General features: G+C 39.6%; 1 protein-coding gene across 8 annotated transcripts in view; it reads right to left on the reverse strand.

Moving 5' to 3' along the window:
• Positions 1–3,851: 3,851 nt before the first annotated feature.
• DOP1B (DOP1 leucine zipper like protein B) overlaps positions 3,852–21,688 on the reverse strand; it is a 101,171-nt gene continuing 83,334 nt past the window's right edge. For 6 of the 8 annotated variants that reach the window (XM_037014775.2, XM_037014777.2, XM_037014776.2 and 3 more), the window contains 5 exons: positions 8,308–8,444; positions 6,792–6,844; positions 6,393–6,554; positions 4,840–4,969; positions 3,852–4,351 (listed from right to left, as the gene is read on the reverse strand). In XM_037014775.2, coding sequence (XP_036870670.2) covers positions 4,100–4,351; positions 4,840–4,969; positions 6,393–6,554; positions 6,792–6,844; positions 8,308–8,444 — 734 coding nt within the window. In that variant the 3' untranslated portion in view covers positions 3,852–4,099. Of the gene's footprint in view, positions 4,352–4,839; positions 4,970–6,392; positions 6,555–6,791; positions 6,845–8,307; positions 8,445–21,688 lie in introns of those variants that run through there. The other 2 variants (XM_037014778.2, XR_005060358.2) reach the window with 2 other exon arrangements.

Consider the following 21,688-nt stretch of genomic DNA (forward strand, 5'->3'; position numbering starts at 1 on the left):
GCACATAAAATTTATCATTTTAATCCTTTTTGAGTATGCAATTTAGTGAAATTACATTCACATTGCTATACAGCCATCACCACCATCCATCTCCAGAACTTTTTCATCATCTAAAACTGGAACCTGAACCTATTAAACACTCAATTCTCATCGTTCTCCCCCAGCCCTTGGTAACCACCATTCTATTTTGTTTCTGTGAATCAGATTATTTCAGGGATCTCACAAAAGTGGAATCATACATTTGTTCTTTTGTGACTGGTTTATTGCACTTAACAAAATGTCCTCAAAGTCCATGTTGTAGCATGCGTCAAAATTTCCTCCTATTTAAGGCTGAACAATATTCCATTATATGGATAGACCACATTTTCTTTGCCCATTCATCCACTGATGCACATTTGGGTAGTTTCCACCTCTTGGCTACTGTGAATAATGCTGCCATGAACATGAGTGTGCAGATATCTCTGGGAGACCCTTTCGGTTTTTAGTGGAATTGCTGGGTCATTTGGTGATTCTATTGTTACCTCTTTGAGTGTGTTAACTGTCACACTCTTTTCCTAGACCCATGGTATTTTAAAATCCAATTCCTTACCCCTTGGTTTAAGGTAGACTCAATTTATATGGAGAACCACCCGGAAAGAACTATCCGTATAGGATAAGTAACCAAATAAGCTCAGCCTTCCTGGCTTTCTCCTTGTTCCCTTAAGAGCCATCATCCTTGTTACTGCACTGCCCTGAAAACTATTTCTCCCAGCAGCCCAGGAAGTACTGGCATTGAGGATAATTTGTTACAGGTTCAAATTCCTGAATGTCATCCCAACCACTGATTCAGACTCTCTGGGGGGGTTAGTGAGCTCTCCAGAGGATTCTTGTGCACACACAAGTGCCAGGACCCCTGCAAAGCATAGCTGCTTTGCTGGATTCTAACTGCAATGGACAGATTTCTAATCTCAGGATCCCCATCGCCATCCTAAAAAATGTTTGAAGGAGTTTCCTTCACTCTGAATTTCAGAGACAGCACAAAGTCTGACTGAATCCATAGTATGGAATAATATGCAACTTAAGAAAATATAAGTATGATCATGCACGTAAGATACCAGCATGATTCTCACAAGTTGACTCTTAGTGCAGGATGGATGGACTCAGCTGGCCCATGTCCCATTCCTAATCATATTCTTTTCTTTCAAATATTGGTTTTGCATGTTCATCGGTCTGTGTCTGACTGTATTGCAAGTGATACCCGGTATCACATCAGAGCATTTCATTCCAGAGGCACAGAAGTCTGTCCTGTGCCCCCAGGTAGTTTGGTCAATGCTTTAAGTACAGACTCAAGAGTCTAGCTACTTCTACTCCTAATTTAAACTGGGCATAATATACAAATACTGAAAAATAAGATTTGTTCTAAGACATACCTCACTACATTTTGTGAGCTAGGAACCACCTCTGTGCTGTGGTCCTGGAAGGAATGGGTTTTGTAGGAAGTCCTAAGTGAGCGGAGTAGCTTCAGAAACTGTGGTTCACACACTTCCAACCAGCAGAAAACATTTGGGGTTTCCTGTTCCACTTTCACAGCACTGGGGTTGAGGGTGTGGAGTTCTAGAGGCAGACAGGTCTAGGTTTCGATTCCTGGTTCTACTGGCTTTGCAGTCAGGGCTAACAGCTCCAGCCTCTGGGGGATGTGGTGAGAAAGAGCATCATGCCCACCATGCACTGAGCAGCCCACGCCTGCCCCTGTGAGGCACGTCAGCAGTGGGGATCAGGCCGTGCCCACACCCACCGCCCACTCCCAACAGCCCTGCAGCAGCACGTGCTAGGACACTGCTCTGTTCGCATTGTGGTGGCCTCCCTTGACAAGCCCCCTTCTCCCAACACACGGCTTGCCCTCAGCGCAGCGGCCTGTGGTCCTCGGGCGGGACACACGGCACTCACTTCCTCAGGGAGGACTGCGTCAGAGCCATTGTCCCCAAAGTGAGGTGCAGAAGGGCCCCTGCTGGGGAGTAAGATACATCAGAAGTGCTAATTGCTTTTCCTCATATTTAAAACAATTTCCTTTTTCTCTTTTATAAAATATGTGCTATCTGTTGGTACTCACGGAAATTAATGTAACACATAGGCTTACAGATATTGGTGTGGGCACATGCTCCTTTACGGATGGATGTGTGATCCGAATTGTTTATACAGAGCACAGTGGTGGCACAGAGATGGTTGCTACAACCCTGAGTTGTATTTACCATCAATATTCCCATTTTGTAGATGGCAAAACTGAGGCACAAAGTATTTGCCCAGGCTAGTATGTGGGGAAGCTGAGCATCAAACCCAAGGAAGTTGAATTGAGTGCCTATACTCTCAGCTACTGACAAAAGAGAAGATTTATATGTATATCACATTTATAAGACTTTGCTAGTGTTCTGTGTTAGGGATGTATTGTTGAACTGTCTTTTGATATTTTTATTTAATAAATTTAAAAAAAGCATCAATTTACATATGATATTATCAGAGACCATTAAGTTGTTTTAGGTACTGGGGAGAAGAAAAAAAAAAAACAAATTTGTAATCTAAGGACAGAAGAACTACCATTCATAGTACAACAGATACTGATGATATAAATAAGTATTAGTTTTGTTGTAAATTCTGATAGATGAACATACGCAACAACCTGGATCTTAACTATCAATCAGCATATGGTTATTGACTCATAACTTGAATTATATTATAGGTAATTCATAATGTAAGTTACACAGAATTTATGATTCTACACTTCAGTGTTTAAAATTTACTGACCAAACTTACAAATGTTTTTAGTTTAAAGATAACCTCTACACATAAAATAAACATAATATCCATATAATTTATAACATATTTGTATGAATACCTGTATGTAGTGGTTGTTTTTGATTCTCATTTTTAGCCATCACTTAGGGAACCAAATGGTTCTTTGCTCCCCAAATCCTACATTAGGGCTAATGACACATATCACTTCTGCACTGCACACAAACTGGTAAGCAGGTGGATGTCAGGAGAAGCATAACAGATAAAGTCAAATTCCAAAACACCTTTGTCTACAGAAAGGATGGATATGAGAGTCCTCATTAGGATAGTTTCATCATCTGGCTTGGAAAGTGATTTCATGTAATGCTCTGTTGGCTGAAAAGGGGACATGAGGTAGGCACGTCTGGGAGGCAAACTGCACTCATTGGCAGGGAGCTAAGGTGCCCAGCAGAGGAGGGGTGCCAAGCCAGGATTCTAAGGAGGGCAGCTGCGTAAGACAAAGGGGCTCAGAAAGAATAGGATGACATGCCACCAGGCTAGAGAAGTCTGTGCCTAGGAAGGGATCATTTTAATGCACAGCGATGTCTTCAGAGTGGCAGAGAGACCCCAGAAAGGGCAGCGGGAATGGGAAGTGACCAGGGAGTTTCCGTGACGGTAGTTTCAGGCATTAAATACCCTATTACCACACTGATTGATTTATGCTAAATGGAAGGTGCTGCTGGCAAGGTGCACTGTGGCTCATAACTAAGGTTACAGTTGTCACAATTTTGAAAACTATGTATTTCTTACATGATTAAACAGTGCAAATGTGATTTTAAAGGACAGGAGTTAAATGCCCGAGATATCTGCCAGTGCTCACCTCTGCTGCACAGCCAATGGTAATGGGCAGTTTCAGAAAATAATATATTTTAGTTTTAAAATGCAGCATCAAACATTTTAAAGAACATGTGTGAAAGGTTAAAGATAATATTCAACAAGTTTAAATTTCTAGAGACTATACTGAGACCCACATGTCTACATTAACAAAGAAAACAACTCTTAACTCTCTTGAGACCTTACTTCATATTACAGACCTTGTGCTACCGTTAGATGATATTATTAATTTTATTTTCTTTACATAAATTGAGGAAGAAACATATAATCAGATCCAAATATATAACAAGACATTTAGGGAGATCTGTTTTGTTGCCCAACAGAAAATTATCTGAAATCTACTTTCAAAATTAAAAAAGACTTGTTTAAAAGGTGCTATCCTGGCTCCTTTCTTGGTTAGAATATATCCTGGTTTTCAATGGAACTATCAGTAAATTGATTAAACAGATTCTGTATTAGGCTAACATCCCAGATGTTCCAGAAAATCATATTCAGCACATTCTTCTAGCTGTTTCAAGACCCTTGGGCTACCTGTGACTGGGAACCCCAAGGGTGGGGGCCTTTGGGCGTCAGCAGGCAGCTTACTTTGGGTTTTAAAGGCACAATTTAGAGTCTTGAAGAATGGTATCAATTGCTTAATGCTGGAAACAGAATGTTGGCGCAGGAGAGGGAATTCACTCTTCATGGTTATCTCGTCAGAGCTGCTAGCTTCCTGCAAAAAAACCATAAAAATGATAAAGCTTTGCTAAGGGTCAGAGATGAAAGTAAAGTGCATGCAGGCGGCAGAATGAAGAGGTCGGTTTCTTTATGAAAATTCATTATCAGCACTAATGAGAGCAGCAAAAACTCACATTCTAGGTCTTCTATGGGCATTTTCCACCAGGATTTCACTCTAAGCCCAGCCCCTCGGGGAGCCCCTGCTGTGCTTCCCAGCAGGCCCTTCCTCTGAGGGCTGAAGGGCTTCAGTGGGTTCAAATGGCTACATGACTATGGTCTCCGGGAGGCTTTACCTCTTGGGGTGAGAAAGTGGCATATATGTGATAAAATAAAGATGGAATTTATATCTAAGTTTTAACATACAGATAAGGAGAATCTGAAAATCATTCAAAGTCATTAAAATGAAGTGGCATATGAAGTACTTCACTGCTGAGCCCCTTCCCCCTCCGTCATGATATAAATTTTAAAAAGGAAAACATTTACCCCATATTTTAATTTTAGAAGTTCTAGAATCCTAACAGTGTGGGGTTTGCATTCTTGGTGATTCTCCTCTAGCTCTGACAAGGCGGAGGGGCCCTCTGTGTCCACTTCTGGAACAAATGCCCACCTATAACTGGAGGAAATAAAATCCGAGGTCAGACATGCTGGCTCAGAGTCTACTTAAAGCAGATGTTTAAACGGTTTTATTGGGATGTAATTCATATACAACTCACCCATTTAAAGTGTACAATTCAATGACTTTCAGTATATTCACAGAATTATATATCACCATAATTAATTTTAGGATATTTTCATTACCCCAAAAAGAATCCCACTCCCTATTTAGCTATCATCCTCCAAGCCACTATATCCTCTTGATCAAGGAAAACACTAATCTATTTTCTGTCTACAGATTTTCTTATTTTGCTCATTTCATATAAAAGAATCATACAGTATGTGGTCCTTTGTGAATGGCTTCTTTCACTTAACATAATGTCAAGGCTCATCCAATATTGAAGCACATGTCCACACTTCATTTTTTATTGCTATTTCATTGTATGTACAGACCATGTTATTTATCCAGTCATCAACTGATGGACAGTTGAGTTTTCTCCACTTTTGGCCTATTATGTATGAATAATGCTTCCATGTGTGAATAATGCATCAGAACCCATTTCAAAAATTTTCTTTTTTAGAGCAATTTTAGGTTCACCCCAAAACTGAACAGAAAGTAGAGGTTTCCCACATGCTCCCTTCCCTGCTCTGCCACGCACAGCTCCCTGACTATCAATGCCCCCCACCAGAGCAGTACATGTTATAATCAGTAGATTGACACTGAATGTCGTTATCACCCCAAGTCCAGAATTTACCTTGGGGGTCACTCCCGGTGCTGTGTATCCTACGGGTTTGGATGAATGTACAATCACATGTGTCCATCATCATAGCGTCATGCAGGGTAGTTTCATGGCCCTGAAATTCCTGTGTTGTTCTGCCTCACTCTCCCCTAACTCCTGGCAACCACTGATCTTTTTACTGTCTCCACAGTGTTGGCTTTTTCACTTAGTGATAACCACAAACATTTATACATGTTGATCTCTTTAAGGAGACAGGACAGGGAGAAGTGGCATTTGGGGTGAGGCAAGAAATTAAACATATGAGCAACTATATTAAGTCTACAGGGAAGGAAAGCCAAGGGACTTGGCGCTGGAGACAGCGCATTCCATTTATTTAATTAAAAAGAAAGAGATGAAAAAATCTACACAAATGCAGTGAGGACCACCAGAGGGTGCCTCTTGTTTTAAAAAAGTGTTCAGTAGCCCAAACTACCTGGACACACACACATGGGAACACATCCATAAACACTACTGTGAGCCAAATTCATGAAACCCCAGATGTTGCAGGCAATCTGAAACTTGGTATTCTGAGCAGGCTTGTGGGCCACTAGTAACACATACTGTGGTTTCTCAGATGTTGTAGAGGGAAGAACAAGAAAAAGTGCTCACGAGCGAAGAAAAGTCACTGACGTCAAAGAGGGTAGGTGGTCTTCTCTGACTTACATTTGAAACAATGGCATCTTGTCAGGGGGAAAGGAAAGTGCTGTGTCCAAGAATTTGCAAGCTGATAAATATAAGATGAGTTCACTCTGGGGTATCTCCCCCATCAAGGGCCCATCTCCATCTGCAACTGAAACTTTCATTCTCTTGATTTTGTTGTTGTTTCTACAAATTTGCAAAGAGATTCTCGTTACAAATTCATTCACACCTGCTGTGGTCCATTTGCCTATGTCCATAAGAAGGTTTTTCTTTCACGAGATGGTCAAAATAGCTGGTCCCTTCATAGATACTTCAAGAAATAGTATTTAGTATTAGATAATCCTACCTATAAAGTTTAGGTTTATAAAGGTTATGAAGGTCCATTAACCTTCACATATGTGCAGAGACCCTTGCAATACCTACCTCAATGATTCATCCTCTTTCAGATCTTCTTCAAGCTGTATGAATGTCTGAACCTTAAAAAGAAACATGAATGCAAATTACTAGTTGAGAGAAATGAAACCTAACTTAGTATTTAAAGTTTATATGTCCATAAAAAATAGCAAATAAAGCAAAAAAAAAAAATTAACAAAATGAAAAGACAACCTACAGAATAGGAAAAATATTTGCAAACCAAGTATCTAATAAGGGGATAATATCCAAAATATATAAAGAACTCACACAACTCAACAGCAGAAAAAAGCAAATAATCCAATTAAAAATGGGCAAAGGATCTGAATAGATATTTTTCCAAAGAAGACATACAAATGGCCAACAGGAACATGAAGAGTCAGCTAATAACCAGGGAAATATCACTAATACAGGGAAATGCAAATTAAAACCACAATGAGATTATCACCTCATGCTTGTTAGAATGGCTAATGTCAAAAACACAAGAATCCTGGCGAGGATGCGGAGGAAGGGGAACCTTTGTGTGCAGGGTTGGTGGATTCCCATGTTCAGAGCAGCATTAGCACAATATTAAAACATGGCAACAGGAAGAATGGATAAAGAAAATGTTATATATGTATAAAATGAAATATTCAGCCACAAAAAAGGAGTATACCCTGACATTTTGGACAATGTGTCTGGACCTTGGTGGTGTCATGCCACATGAAGTCAGTCAGACAGAGAAAGCCAAATACTGTATGATCTCACTTACATGTGGAATCTAAAAAATTAAAAAAAACCTGAACCAAACCAAACCCATAGAAAAAGAAATCAGCTTTGTGGTTACCAGAGGCAAGTAAGTAGAGGGAGGGAGAATTGGATGAAGGTGGTCAAAAGGTACGAACTTCCAGTTCTAAGATAAATAAGTATGAGAGACGTGACATATGACACTATATATATATATATATATATATGTATATGTATATATATACACACACACATACTATATATATATACACTATATGTATAACTATATATATATAACTCTAACTATATATATATATAGTTAATGCTGCTGTATATGTGTGAGAGTTTTTAAGAGAATAAATCCTAAGAGTTCTCTTCACAGGGAAAACATTTTTTTCTTTTCTTTTTGTACCTAAATGAGATGATGGATATTAACTAACTTTACTGTGGTAATCACTTCACAATATATGTGAAGTCATTATGTTGTACATCTTGAATTTACACACTGCTATATATCAGTTATATCTCAATAGAACTGGAAAAAGTTAAAAAGATGGCAAATAATATCAAACAGTACAAATTTGTTGGAATAACTTAGTTATTCCAATAGAGTATTTGAGAGATCAAATATAATAGGGTAAGATAAAATATTCTCTATTTAACCAAGAGCTGCTTATGTGCTATAAATATGACAAAAACATTTGCAGACAACATTAGATATATATGAGATAGTACATTATTCCTGAAAAAGCATTTTACAAAGCTTCAACTTTGCTTTCAAGAGTAAAATATTTGTACTTACTAATTCAGAGACCATGATTGGCCACAATGAAGTCAAATGTTGGGGAGATATTCTTAGCAGCAAAACTCTGAAAAAAAGAAACATCTGAGCAGCAACTATGGATGTCTGTCCAACTCTGAGATTGTCTGTCAGGCGTTCTAAGGAAAGAAGATTTTAGAGACGTCACACAAATATGCAGTATGGAGTTTCTCATTAGCAAAGAAGAAAAATAAACTGTAATTATTTTGACATTTGACAACAATCAGTGTAGGAAAGGGGTTGTTGGGAGAATGTCTTGTGCCTCTAGTTTATCCCCAGCCCTCCTCTTTGCGAAGGACAGTTTATGGCCTTTGCTAAAGGATGTGAACCAAGTGGCTCTTCGTCCCCTGCCACAGCTGAGTAGAAGGGCATGAACTTCTCACTCAAGTCAGATATCCATTAGGTGATCAATGACCACTGAGAGTATGAAATATGAGACTCAGAAACCAAAGACAGCCCTTGCTGAGTAATGCAAATATAAGATCATAAAGATTGATTAGCAGATGATACCAAATTTTGGGGTGAGGAGTGGGAAGTGAAGTGAGTGAATAACAGATTTATTCAGTGAAGTTTAGATCTGATGACCATGAACAAAACTTTAATTCTTGCAGGAAAAAAAGTCAGTTATGCTCTCTAGCCCCTCACAGTCTTACCCATTTCTTCACTGAAATAACTGTTTGTAGAATGTGATTTGTGTGTGTGTGTGTAACTTAAGGTTTCTTAGGAACAAATTGCTATAGCAAGCTGACGAACCATGGGCAGGAAGCTAAGATTTGCTGTAGTACATTAGTAATAAATTTCTCTTTATTTGAGATAGCTTAAGTGGGCTTTTACTTCTTGCCTTTAAAAGTACTCTGACCAAAAAAGGATCATGCCCAGCTCAAACAAGTTGGCATTTTTAAGAGTGGTTTGTGCTTTTGGTTCTGGCAAGATGAGAGAAGGAGAGAAAAAAGGGATTGGGGAAAAAAAAAAGAATAGTCTTACACACCAGTGGGACAACAAAAGTACTCCCCCCTTGTCTGAAGGTTTGCTTTTTGAGGTTTCAGTTACCCACAGTCAACCGACGTCAGGAAGCAGATCATCCTCCTGCTGACCTATGGTCAGAAGGTCAACACTGGCCTAGTGCTAAAAGCGAACAGTAATTTGAAGACAGATTTCTCACCAGAAACCATGAAGTCAGAAAGAAGCAGCACATTTTTCAAGCGCTGAAAGACCTCAACCCAGAATTCCATTTCCTATGAAAACATTATTCCAGAATGAAGGTGAGAGAAACCAAAACAAACCAAAACGAATGAAGGTGAACCAAAAACTGCCTCAGTAAAGGGAAACTGAGAAAACTTGTTGCCAGCAGATCTGTGCTGAAAGAATGGCTAGGCGATGTTCTTTGGACAGAAAAGAAAAGACAATGGTAGGAAACACGGTGCATCAGGAATGATGATAAATAGAGAACCAGAAAGGACAAATACATGAGTAAAAATAATATTCCTTCCTCCTGAGTTTTTAAATTATGTGGACAGTTGAAAGCACAAGTATCACAGTCTCTTGTGGCTCCCAGTGTACATAAAGATAACATTTTAGAAAACTGTATCACTTGAAAGAAGAGAAATGCATCCTAAATGGTGGTAAAATGTTGACACTACTAGACCTCAGTATGTATGTGTATTTTATGTATACTGTAATCTCCAGAGCTACCACTACAAAAAACTATATAAAGAGATATACTCAAAAAAACACTCTAAATGAATTTAATGGAATACTAAAAATATGTCCAAGTAACCTCAAGAAAATAGGAAAGAGGAAACAGGAATGAAAAACAAGAAACAAACAAAAAATAAAATAACACAATAAATCCTAACACACCAATAATTACATTAAATGCAATTGTCTAAACACACCAATGAAAAGGCAGAGATTGGTAGAATGGATTAAAGGAAAATGACCCAGTTAGTTACCTCATGTTACCCTCCACAAAACTTATTTCAAATATAATGATATAAGCAGGCTAAAAGGATAGAAAAAAATACACAATGCAAGCATTTTAAGAAAGCTGGAATGGCTCTATTAATAAAAGACTAAATAGACTTCAGAGCAAAGAAAGATGGCAGGGTCAAAGAGGGACATTATGTAGTGTGGTAAGTCAGTTCAACAATAAAATGTAATGATCTTAATGTGAGTGTACCAAACAATGGAGGTGTGAAAAACACAAAGAACTGTCAAAACTCCAAACAAAATAGGCATTGACAATTATGGTTGCGAACATCAACATCTATATCTCACAACTCATAGGAAAAAAGTCAGTAAGGATATAGAAGAACTAAGCAATGCCATCAGCTAACAGGATCTAATCAACATTTACAGAATACTCATTCAGCTGAATATATATTCATTAAGTGCTCAGGAACTTTCACCAAGATAGATTATATCAGGAGTCATAAACTTGAATAATTTAAAATTCTACAAAGGATTTTATGTTCTCTCACCATAATGAAATCTAAACTAGAAATTAATAACAAAAAGGTAACAGGAAAATCCCCAAACACTTGTAAGTTAACAAACTTCTAAATAAGATATGGGCTAAAGAGGAAGTTTCAAAGGAAATAAAAACAAATACAAAGAAATGAATAAAAATTAAAATACAACACATTAGATATAAAGTATTATGGAGAGGGAAATTTATAGCATTAAATGCTCACATTAGAAAAGGGATCAAATCATAATCCAAGCCTCTACCTGAGAGACTAGGAAAAGAATGAAGTAAACCCGAAGTAAGTACAAAAGAGGGACATAATAAAGAGCAGAAACATATGAAATTAAAATAGAGAAAAACCAATCAAACTAAAAGCTGGGTAATTATAAAGAATGATAAAATTGATAAGCCTCTAGAAAGACTGACAAAGAAGAAAAGAGAAAAGGCACAAATTACCAATACCAGGAATGGAAAAAAAGGGACATCTCTACAGACCCTATAGATATCAAAAGGGTAATGACATCTGAATTACTGTTTAAATGGTAATACAAAATGGTACATCCACTCTGGAAATAGGCTGGTGGTTTCTTATAAAGCTAAACACACATTTTCTGTAGAACTCAGTAATCATACTCTTATGTATTCATCTTAGAGGAATGATGAGTTATGACCACACAAAAACCAGTACATGAATGTTTATCACAGAGGCTTTATTTGTCACAAATGGAAACCACCCAAATGTCTATTAGGTAAATGGACAAAATGTGGTACATCCATAAAATAGAATATTATTACTTATTAAAAAGGATCAAACTCTTGATATACCCGTGGACATACCCCACTTGCCTTTGTATGGATCTCAAAGATATTACACTAAGTAGTTAAAAGCTGATCTTAAAAGGTTACATAGTGTATAATTCCATTTATATAACACTCTCAAAATGACAAAATTAAAGTGATGGAGAACAGATCAGTGGTTTCCAGGGGTTAGGTCAGGATGGAGCATATAACTGCAATGGCAGTGCCAGGAGGGACCTGCTCTGTGGCGCTGAGTTCTGTATCCTGGCTGTGGTGCTGGCTGCAGAAATTTGTATATGCAATACTTTTATACAACTAGACACACACAGAACCATGCACAAAATGACTGCATGTAAAAACTGGTGAAATCTGAAAAAGTCTCTAGTTGAATTATGGTCATAGTCCAAAGTTGATCTCCTGGTTTTGATAATAGACTATGCGTGGGTGAGATGCATTACAGGGGAAGCTGGATGAATAGTACACAGGAACACATGGTACTACTGGCAAAAGTTCTTGGGAGTCTTAATTGTCTACAAAACTGAAAGTGTTAAAAAATGGTTTGTACACATAGGGCATGTTTCATACTGGTGCTCCAAATGGAAGTGGAATTTGAGATCATTCTTTAGCCAAGATGATCAATTTTAGAATCCCTAATTTTCTTCAGTCTCAAATATTTCTTTCTTAGCTGAGTGATAAATCTTCCAAACTTACGGAGTCCTTGTGAGCAGCAAGCTGGAGAAACTGCCGAGCTCGAACCCTTGCACCACCATTAAGGGCACAGAACCTTGGTCACATTGGCCACTTAATCTGCTGAGCCTTGCTTCCCATGTGTGAAGAGAGCAGCTCCCCTTCTCTACCCACCTCCAAGGGCATCTACCAAAGACCATAGCCTGTCGCTGGTGGCCGAAGTGCTTAGATTTCAGTCCAGGTGTTGCCCATTAGTGGCAACACAATTTTAGGCAGGTGCCAATCTGAGCATCAGCATCCTGGTGCTTATAAAAAGAGCTAATACCTGCAGGACAACAAGGAAGCCTTCAAAGACAGGATGAACTCCAGAGGACCTGGAGGGGGCCTGTGAAGGGAGCAGTGATGCCTCGAGATCCCTCTGGTGTCCTGGTTAGGATCTTCCCTGGGGGGGGGATACCTGTCCTCCTCTCATTTTAGACAAATGCCATTTTGCACTCCCCTCCCTTAAAAAAATAGTTGCTTTGGGCTAATTACAGCTTCTTTTGTGATCAATGTACAACTTAGATCACGCAAGCCAAGCTATAAGGAGCTGTTCCATTCCTCACCAGCCTTTCTCAGCGCTGCCTGACAGTGCTAAAAATTAGGAGAAAAAGGGGGCGGAGCCAGGAGAGCGGCGTGAGTAGAGCAGCGGAAATCTCCTCCCAAAACCACATATATCTATGAAAATATAACAAAGACAACCCTTCCTAAAATAGAGACCAGAGGACACAGGACAACATCCAGACCACATCCACACCTGTGAGAACCCAGGGCCTTGCAAAGGGGGTAAGAAACAAGCCCTGGCCCTGCGGGACCCGAGTACCACTCCTCCTGGCCCCTGGCGGGTGGAGAGGAGTCAGCAGGAGGGAAAGAGAGCCCAGGACTGCTGAACACCCAGCCCCAGGATTCTGGACCAGAGCACAGACACAGTGCATGCGTGGGGTCCTGGATACTAGGGAAATAGGGCAGCAGGACCGGTGAGCAGGTGCCTGAGGCTGACGCCAGAGAACAAAGAAACAGGAGTGGGTTTTTTTTTTTTTTTTTGGCGAGTGCTTTTTGGAAGCCTTAAAGGGACAGGGACCCCAATGCTAGGGAAAGAGGGCAGCAAGACCGGTGAGCGGGTGCCTGAGACCGGCGCCTCAGGACAAAGAAAATCACGTGTTTTTCCTTTCTTTTTGGTGAGTGCTTTTTGGAAGCTGTAAAGGGACAGGGACCCCAATACTAGAGAAACAGGGCAGCAAGACCGGTGAGCGGGTGCCTGAGAGGGGCACCTGAGGACAAAGAAAATCGCGTGTTTTTCCCATTTTTTTCCCTCTTTCGTTGTTGCCATTGTTGCTTTGGTTTGGAGAGTGCTTTTTGGAAGTCTTAAAGGGGCAGGACAGTACACTTAGCCCAGAGGCAGGGAATATGGGGATCTCTGGGCACTCGAACCCCCTGGGTAACAGGGAGCACAGAGGCCCCTTATGGAGATAAATAGCCTCCCGGCTGCTCCCCCTCCAATGGGGCTCCACGATTTTGGAGGAGCAGCCCCAGCCAGGCCACGCCCACAGCAACAGCAGAGATAACTCTAAACCAACGGGGCAGGTAGCTGAAGCCCTATCTGCGCACAGCTGCCAAGCATAAGCCACCAGAGGCCGCTATTCTCCCAGGAGAGGAAGGTCACAAACCAACAAGAAGGAAAGTTCTCCCAGCTGTCACTCGTACAAGCTCTGCAAACTATCTCTATCACCATGAAAAGGCAAAACTATAGGCAGACAAAGATCACAGAGACAACACCTGAGAAGGAGACAGACCTAACCAGTCTTCCTGAAAAAGAATTCAAAATAAAAATCATGAACATGCTGACAGAGATGCAGAGAAAAATGCAAGAGCAATGGGATGAGATGCAGAGAAAAATGCAAGAGCAATGGGATGAAGTCTGGAGGGAGATCACAGATGTCAGGAAGGAGATCACAGAACTGAAACAAACCCTGGAAGGATTTATAAGCAGAATGGATAAGATGAAGAGGCCATTGAAGGAATAGAAACCAGAGAACAGGAACGTATAGAAGCTGACAGAGAGAGATAAAAGGATCTCCAGGAACGAAACAACACTAAGAGAATTATGAGACCAATCCAAAAGGAATAATATTCGTATTATAGGGGTACCAGAAGAAGAAGAAAGAGGAAAAGGGATAGAAAGTCTCTTTGAAGAAATAATTGCTGAAAACTTCCCCAAACTGGGGGAGGAAATAATCGAAGAGACCACGGAAATATACAGAACCCCCAACAGAAAGGATCCAAGGAGGACAACACCAAGACACATAATAATTAAAATGGCAAGGATCAAGGACAAGGAAAGAGTGTTAAAGGCAGCTTGAGAGAAAAAGGTCCTATAAAGGAAAACCCATCAGGCTAACATCAGACTTCTCAACAGAAACCATACAGGCCAGAAGAGAATGGCATGATATATTTAATGCAATGAAACAGAAGGGCCTTGAACCAAGGATACTGTATCCAGCACGACTATCATTTAAATATGATGGCGGGATTAAACAATTCCCAGACAAGCAAAAGCTGAGGGAATTTGCTTCCCACAAACCACCTCTACAGGGCATCCTACAGGGACTGCTCTAGATGGGAGCACTCCTAAAAAGAGCACAGAACAAAACACACAACATATGAAGAATGGAGGAGGAGGAATAAGAAGGGAGAGAAGAAAAGAATCTCCAGACAGTGTATATAACAGCTCAATAAGCGAGCTAAGTTAGGCAGTAAGATACTAAAGAAGCTAACCTTGAACCTTTGGTAACCACGAATCTAAAGCCTGCAATGGCAATAAGTACATATCTCTCAATAGTCACCCTAAATGTAAATGGACTTAATGCACTAATCAAAAGACACAGAGTAATAGAATGGATAAAAAAGCAAGACCCATCTATATGCTGCTTACAAGAAACTCACCTCAAGCCCAAAGACAGGCACAGACTAAAAGTCAAGGGATGGAAAAACATATTTCAGGCAAACAACAGTGAGAAGAAAGCAGGGGTTGCAGTACTGATATCAGACAAAATAGACTTCAAAACAAAGAAAGTAACAAGAGATAAAGAAGGACAGTACGTAACGATAAAGGGCTCAGTCCAACAAGAGGATATAACCATTCTAAATATATATGCACCCAACACAGGAGCACCAGCATTTGTGAAACAAATACTAACAGAACTAAAGAGGGAAATAGACTGCAATGCATTCATTTTAGGAGACTTCAACACACCACTCACCCCAAAGGATAGATCCACTGGGCATAAAAAAAGTAAGGACACACAGGCACTGAACAACACACTAGAACAGATGGACCTAATAGACATCTATAGAACTCTACATCCAAAAGCAACAGGATATACATTCTTCTCAAGTGCACATGGAACATTCTCCAGAATAGACCACATACTGGCTCACAAAAAGAGCCTCAGTAAATTCCAAAATATTGAAATTCTACCAACCAATTTTTCAGACCACAAAGGTATAAAAGTAGAAATAAATTCTACAAAGAAAACATAAAGGCTCACAAACACATGGAGGCTTAAGAACATGCTTCTAAATAATCAATGGATTAATGAACAAATCAAAATAGAGATCAAGGAATATATAGAAACAAATGACAACACCACAAAGCCCCATCTTCTGTGGGACGCAGCGAAAGCAGTCTTAAGAGGAAAGTATATAGCGATCCAGGCACACTTGAAGAAGGAAGAATAATCCCAAATGAATAGTCTAACATCACAATTATCGAAACTGGAAAAAGAAGAACAAATGAAACCTAAAGTCAGCAGAAGGAGGGACATAATAAAGATTAGAGAAGAAATAAACAAAATTGAGAAGAATAAAACAATAGCAAAAATCAACGAAACCAAGAGCTGGTTCTTTGAGAAAATAAACAAAATAGATAAGCCTCTAGCCAAATTTATTAAGAGAAAAAGAGAATCAACACAAATCAACAGCATCAGAAATGAGAATGGAATAATCACAACAGATTCCACAGAAATACAAAGAATTATTAAAGGCTACTGTGAAAACCTATATGCCAACAAGCTGGAAAACCTGGAAGAAATGGACAACTTCCTAGAAAAATACAACCTCCCAAGACTGACCAAGAAGAAACACAAAAGTTAAACAAACCAATTACGAGCAAAGAAATTGAAACGGTAATCAAAAAACTACCCAAGAACAAAACCCCGGGGCTGGACGGATTTACCTCAGAATTTTATCAGACACACACAGAAGACATAATACCCATTCTCCTTAAAGTGTTCCAAAAAATAGAAGAGGAGGGAATACTCCCAAACTCATTCTATGAAGCCAACATCACCCTAATACCAAAACCAGGCAAAGACCCCACCAAAAAAGAAAATTACAGACCAATATCCCTGATGAATGTAGATGCAAAAATACTCAATAAAATATTAGCAAACAGAATTCAACAGTATATCAAAAGGATCATACACCATGACCAAGTGGGATTCATCCCAGGGATGCAAGGATGGTACAACATTCAAAAATCCATCAACATCATCCACCACATCAACAAAAAGAGAAAAACCACATGATCATCTCCATAGATGCTGAAAAAGCATTTGACAAAATTCAACATCCATTCATGATAAAAACTCTCAGCAAAATGGGAATAGAGGGCAAGTACCTCAACATAATAAAGGCCATATATGATAAACCCACGGCCAACATTATACTGAACAGCGAGAAGCTGAAAGCATTTCCTCTGATATTGGGAACCAGACAGGGATGCCCACTCTCCCCACTGTTATATAACATAGTACTGGAGGTCCTAGCCATGGCAATCAGACAAAACAAAGAAATACAAGGAATCCAGATTGGTAAAGAAGAAGTTAAACTGTCACTATTTACAGATGATTTGATACTGTACATAAAAAACCCTAAAGACTCCATTCCAAAACTACTAGAACTGATATCGGAATACAGCAAAGTTGCAGGATACAAAATTAACACACAGAAATCTGTAGCCTTCCTATACACTAACAATGAATAGAAAGAGAAATCAGGAAAACAATTCCATTCACAATTGCATCAAAAAGAATACCTAGAATAAACCTAACCAAAGAAGTGAAAGACCTATACCCTGAAAACTACAAGTCACTCTTAAGAGAAATTAAAGGGGACACTAACAAATGGAAACTCATCCCATGCTCATGGCTAGGAAGAATTAATATCATCAAAATGGCCATCCTGCCCAAAGCAATATACAGATTTGATGCAATCCCTCTCAAATTACCAGCAACATTCTTCAATGAACTGGAACAAATAATTCAAAAATTCATATGGAAACACCAAAGACCCCGAATAGCCAAAGCAATCCGGAAAAAGAAGAATAAAGCAGGGGGGTTCTCACTCCCCAACTTCAAGCTCTACTACAAAGCCATAGTAATCAAGACAATTTGATATTGGCACAAGAACAGAGCCACAGACAAGTGGAACAGATTAGAGACTCCAGAAATTAACCCAAACAAATATGGTCAATTAATATTTGATAAAGGAGCCATGGACATACAATGGCAAAATGACAGTCTCTTCAACAGATGGTGCTGGCAAAACTGGACAGCTACATGTAGGAGAATGAAACTGGACCATTGTCTCACCCCATATACAAAGGTAAACTCAAAATGGATCAAAGACCTGAATGTAAGTCATGAAAGCATTAAACTCTTGGAAAAAAATATAGGCAAAAACCTCTTAGACATAAACATGAGTGACCTCTTCTTGAACATATCTCCCCGGGCAAGGAAAACAACAGCAAAAATGAGGAAGTGGGACTACATTAAGCTGAAAAGCTTCTGTACAGCGAAAGACACCATCAATAGAACAAAAAGGAACCCTACAGTATGGGAGAATATATTTGAAAATGACAGATCTGATAAAGGCTTGATGTTCAGAATATATAAAGAGCTCACACGCCTCAACAAACAAAAAACAAATAACCCAATTAAAAAATGGGCAGAGGACCTGAACAGACAGTTCTCTAAAAAAGAAATACAGATGGCCAAGAGACACATGAAAAGATGCTCCACACCGTTAATTATCAGAGAAATGCAAATTAAAACTACAATGAGTTATCACCTCACACCAGTAAGGATGGCTGCCATCCAAAAGACAAACAACAAATGTTGGCGAGGCTGTGGAGAAAGGGGAACCCTCCTACACTGCTGGTGGGAATGTAAATTAGTCCAACCATTGTGGAAAGCAGTATGGAGGTTCATCAAAATGCTCAAAACAGACCTACCATTTGACCCAGGAATTCCACTCCTAGGAATTTACCCTAAGAATGCAGCAATCAAGTTTGAGAAAGACAGATGCACCCCTATGTTTATCGCAGCAATATTTACAATAGCCAAAAATTGGAAGCAACCTAAATGTCCATCGGTAGATGAATGGATAAAGAAGTTCTGGTACATATACACAATGGAATACTACTCAGCCATAAGAAGAGGGAAAATCCTACCATTTGCAGCAACATGGATGGAGCTGGAGAGTATTATGCTCAGTGAAATAAGCCAAGCGGAGAAAGAGAAATACCAAATGATTTCACTCATCTGAGGAGTATAAGAACAAAGGAAAAACTGAAGGAACAAAACAGCAGTGGAATTACAGAATCCAAAAATGGACTAACAGGTACCAAAGGGAATGGAACTGGGGAGGATGGGTGGGCAGGGAGGGATAAGGGTGGGGAGAAGAAAGGGGGTATTAAGATTAGCATGCATGGGGGGAGGGAGAAAGGGGAGGGAGGGCTGCACAACACAGAGAGGACAAGTAGTGATTCTACAGCATTTTGCTATGCTGATAGACAGTGACTGTAATGTGGTTTTTAGGGGGCTTTGGTATAGGGGAGAGCATAGTAAACATAGTATTGTTAATGTAAGTGTAGATTAAAGATTAAAAAAAAAAGAGGAAAAAAAGAAAGAAAGAAAAGGGGGATTATTCCTTGATAGGATAAAACTATTGGTAAATCAAAGATTAACGCATGCTTTAAATATCCTTAATTTTGATCACTTAAAGGGTGTCAGATGATCAGCTATGGAGGTACTTTTTTCTGATAATATTCCTTTCTCTTAATAAAAAAAAAAAAAAAGCAGTTCCTGTGTGCTGACCTCCAATGAGTTCTACACAGTGGTATAGAGGGCATGTCAAAGTGTGGGCAAAGGGTCTGTTTGTTTTTATGCAGAAGACCAAGGCCTAGCTTGGCTACCCAGAAAATGAACTAAGATACGATATGAAGAGGAGCTTCTGGCATCAGCACTCTCTGGAGGACTCGTGCCAGGGGATGATCATCAAAAAGCCTCCACAGGGATCCGGGTGATGCTGCGGTTGTGGCTGCGCCCATCCCACCATTTCCTGGACTTGCCACTGGAATGAGGAGGGAGATGTCTAGGCTGGCATATGCATACAGTGAGACAACGAATTTGACTGGATCTGTACTGTTGGAACTCAACCAGGAGTTGGGAGGGGTACAAGTTGTAGCACTCCAAAATCTTATGACTATAGACTATCTATGGTTAAAAGAACATATGGGATGTGAACAGATCCCAGAAATGGGTTGATTTAATTTGTCTGATTTCTCTCAGACTGTTCAAGTACAGTTGGACAATATCCATCATATCATAGACAAATTCTCACAAATGCCTAGGGTGCCTAACTGGTTTTCTTGGCTTCACTGGAGATGGCTGGTAATTATAGATTTGCTTAGTTTATGTCACCATATTCCTATTATGTTAATACGTGTGCGCAAGGTAGTTAGTAGTTTAAAACCTATACATGCTTAAGGTACTCTACAAGAAGATATGTCAAAGAAATAATCAATCCTCCCATGTTTTCTTCCATATGCTACCTCTATAGCTTTTCTTCTTCCTTCCTAATTACAACCCTTAAATAGAATTCGTGCCTCATATCGAATTTACCGAGCATCATAATTCCTCCAGGTGGTAAAGATACCTCGAGACAAGTGCTGGGCATAGAAGCCACAGGGCATAAATCTGCAAAGAAGTAAAAAGCTAACCTTCTCAAACAATATGGCTTCTCTCTCACTTACCAACTTTACATCTCCCTGTATGGCCCCGGAAGATGACTGGTTAGCCAGAGACGGGTAAGATTCCTCAAGGGAGGAACAACCTAAGACAGGCACAGTCGCAGGGGGGCCATCAGGTGAGAAATTGGGGATCAACAGTGGTGAGGCTTAGAACCTCACACCCTGTTTTGAGAGAAATCTGCATCTGTGGATATTTTAAGGCCCTTGTCTAGCTTGGATTAACACATAGTCTACAGGCACACACCTGATCATCTACAATTGCTCTCTTACAACACTAAACTATGTTTTCTACCTTTATCTTGCATCTACCTACCACTTCAGCATTTTATTAAAAATAAAAGTAATAATAATAATAAAGGGAGAAATGTGGGATCCACATATAAATCAAGTATAAAAATCAAAGGAATATTCATATCTGACCTGATTGTTTATAATTCATAATGCGTGATCAAAACCGAAAGTTTCTGTGATGAATGCCCTTGTACTGTTCACCATGTAAGAACTTGTTTGTTATGCTTCAGAAGATTGGAGACTGACGAGAATTAGGTTTGAGATGGATTAATGATTGTGCATTGAGCACTGACCCCCCTATACAGAATTTTATTGTTGTTAACAACCATTTGATCAATAAATATGAGAGATGCCCTCTCAAAAAAAAAAAAAAATTAGGAGAAAAGGACCCCAGAGGGCATCCTCCCAGAGGAAGAGAACTGTTAGAAATCCCCTGTTCCTGCCTCCTTTGATTAGACCTAAGCTTTAGCATGGTGTGGAACTTGGAAGCTTCTGGATGTACCTACCCCCTTGACTTGGGAATCATTGCTCCATGGGGCCCAGTGCAACATCCCAAGACTATCAGGATGCTCTGAATTCTGTCTCTCAGGACCTCATGGAGGCTGGGCCTATCAAAAGTCCTGGGGACAATTACCATACAGTGGAAAGTGGTCTGTAAACTGCCAGTTAAAAAAAATGAAAGGGACTAAACACATATATTTTTTAAACACAAAGTATTCTTAGAAATACAGCACTTGAGCTATCCAAAGTGGAGGGTATGTACTTAGAGAAATTCTTCCTTTGCTAAGAGCCCAAAACCACCTCCAATTTAATTATGCTGACATATATACATATATGTTGCATGTATGAATAGAACATATATAATGTATATGATATTATATTGTCCCTACTTCTCTCTCCCTCTCAGAAGCATAATTTCTCAGAACTGTTGGAGTTAAGGTTAAATCCTGCCATGGCCAAAGGCTCCACATCACTGTTTGAGGAAGGCT

Source organism: Manis javanica, chromosome 3, assembly GCF_040802235.1.
Source record: "Manis javanica isolate MJ-LG chromosome 3, MJ_LKY, whole genome shotgun sequence".
NCBI lineage: Eukaryota > Metazoa > Chordata > Mammalia > Pholidota > Manidae > Manis > Manis javanica.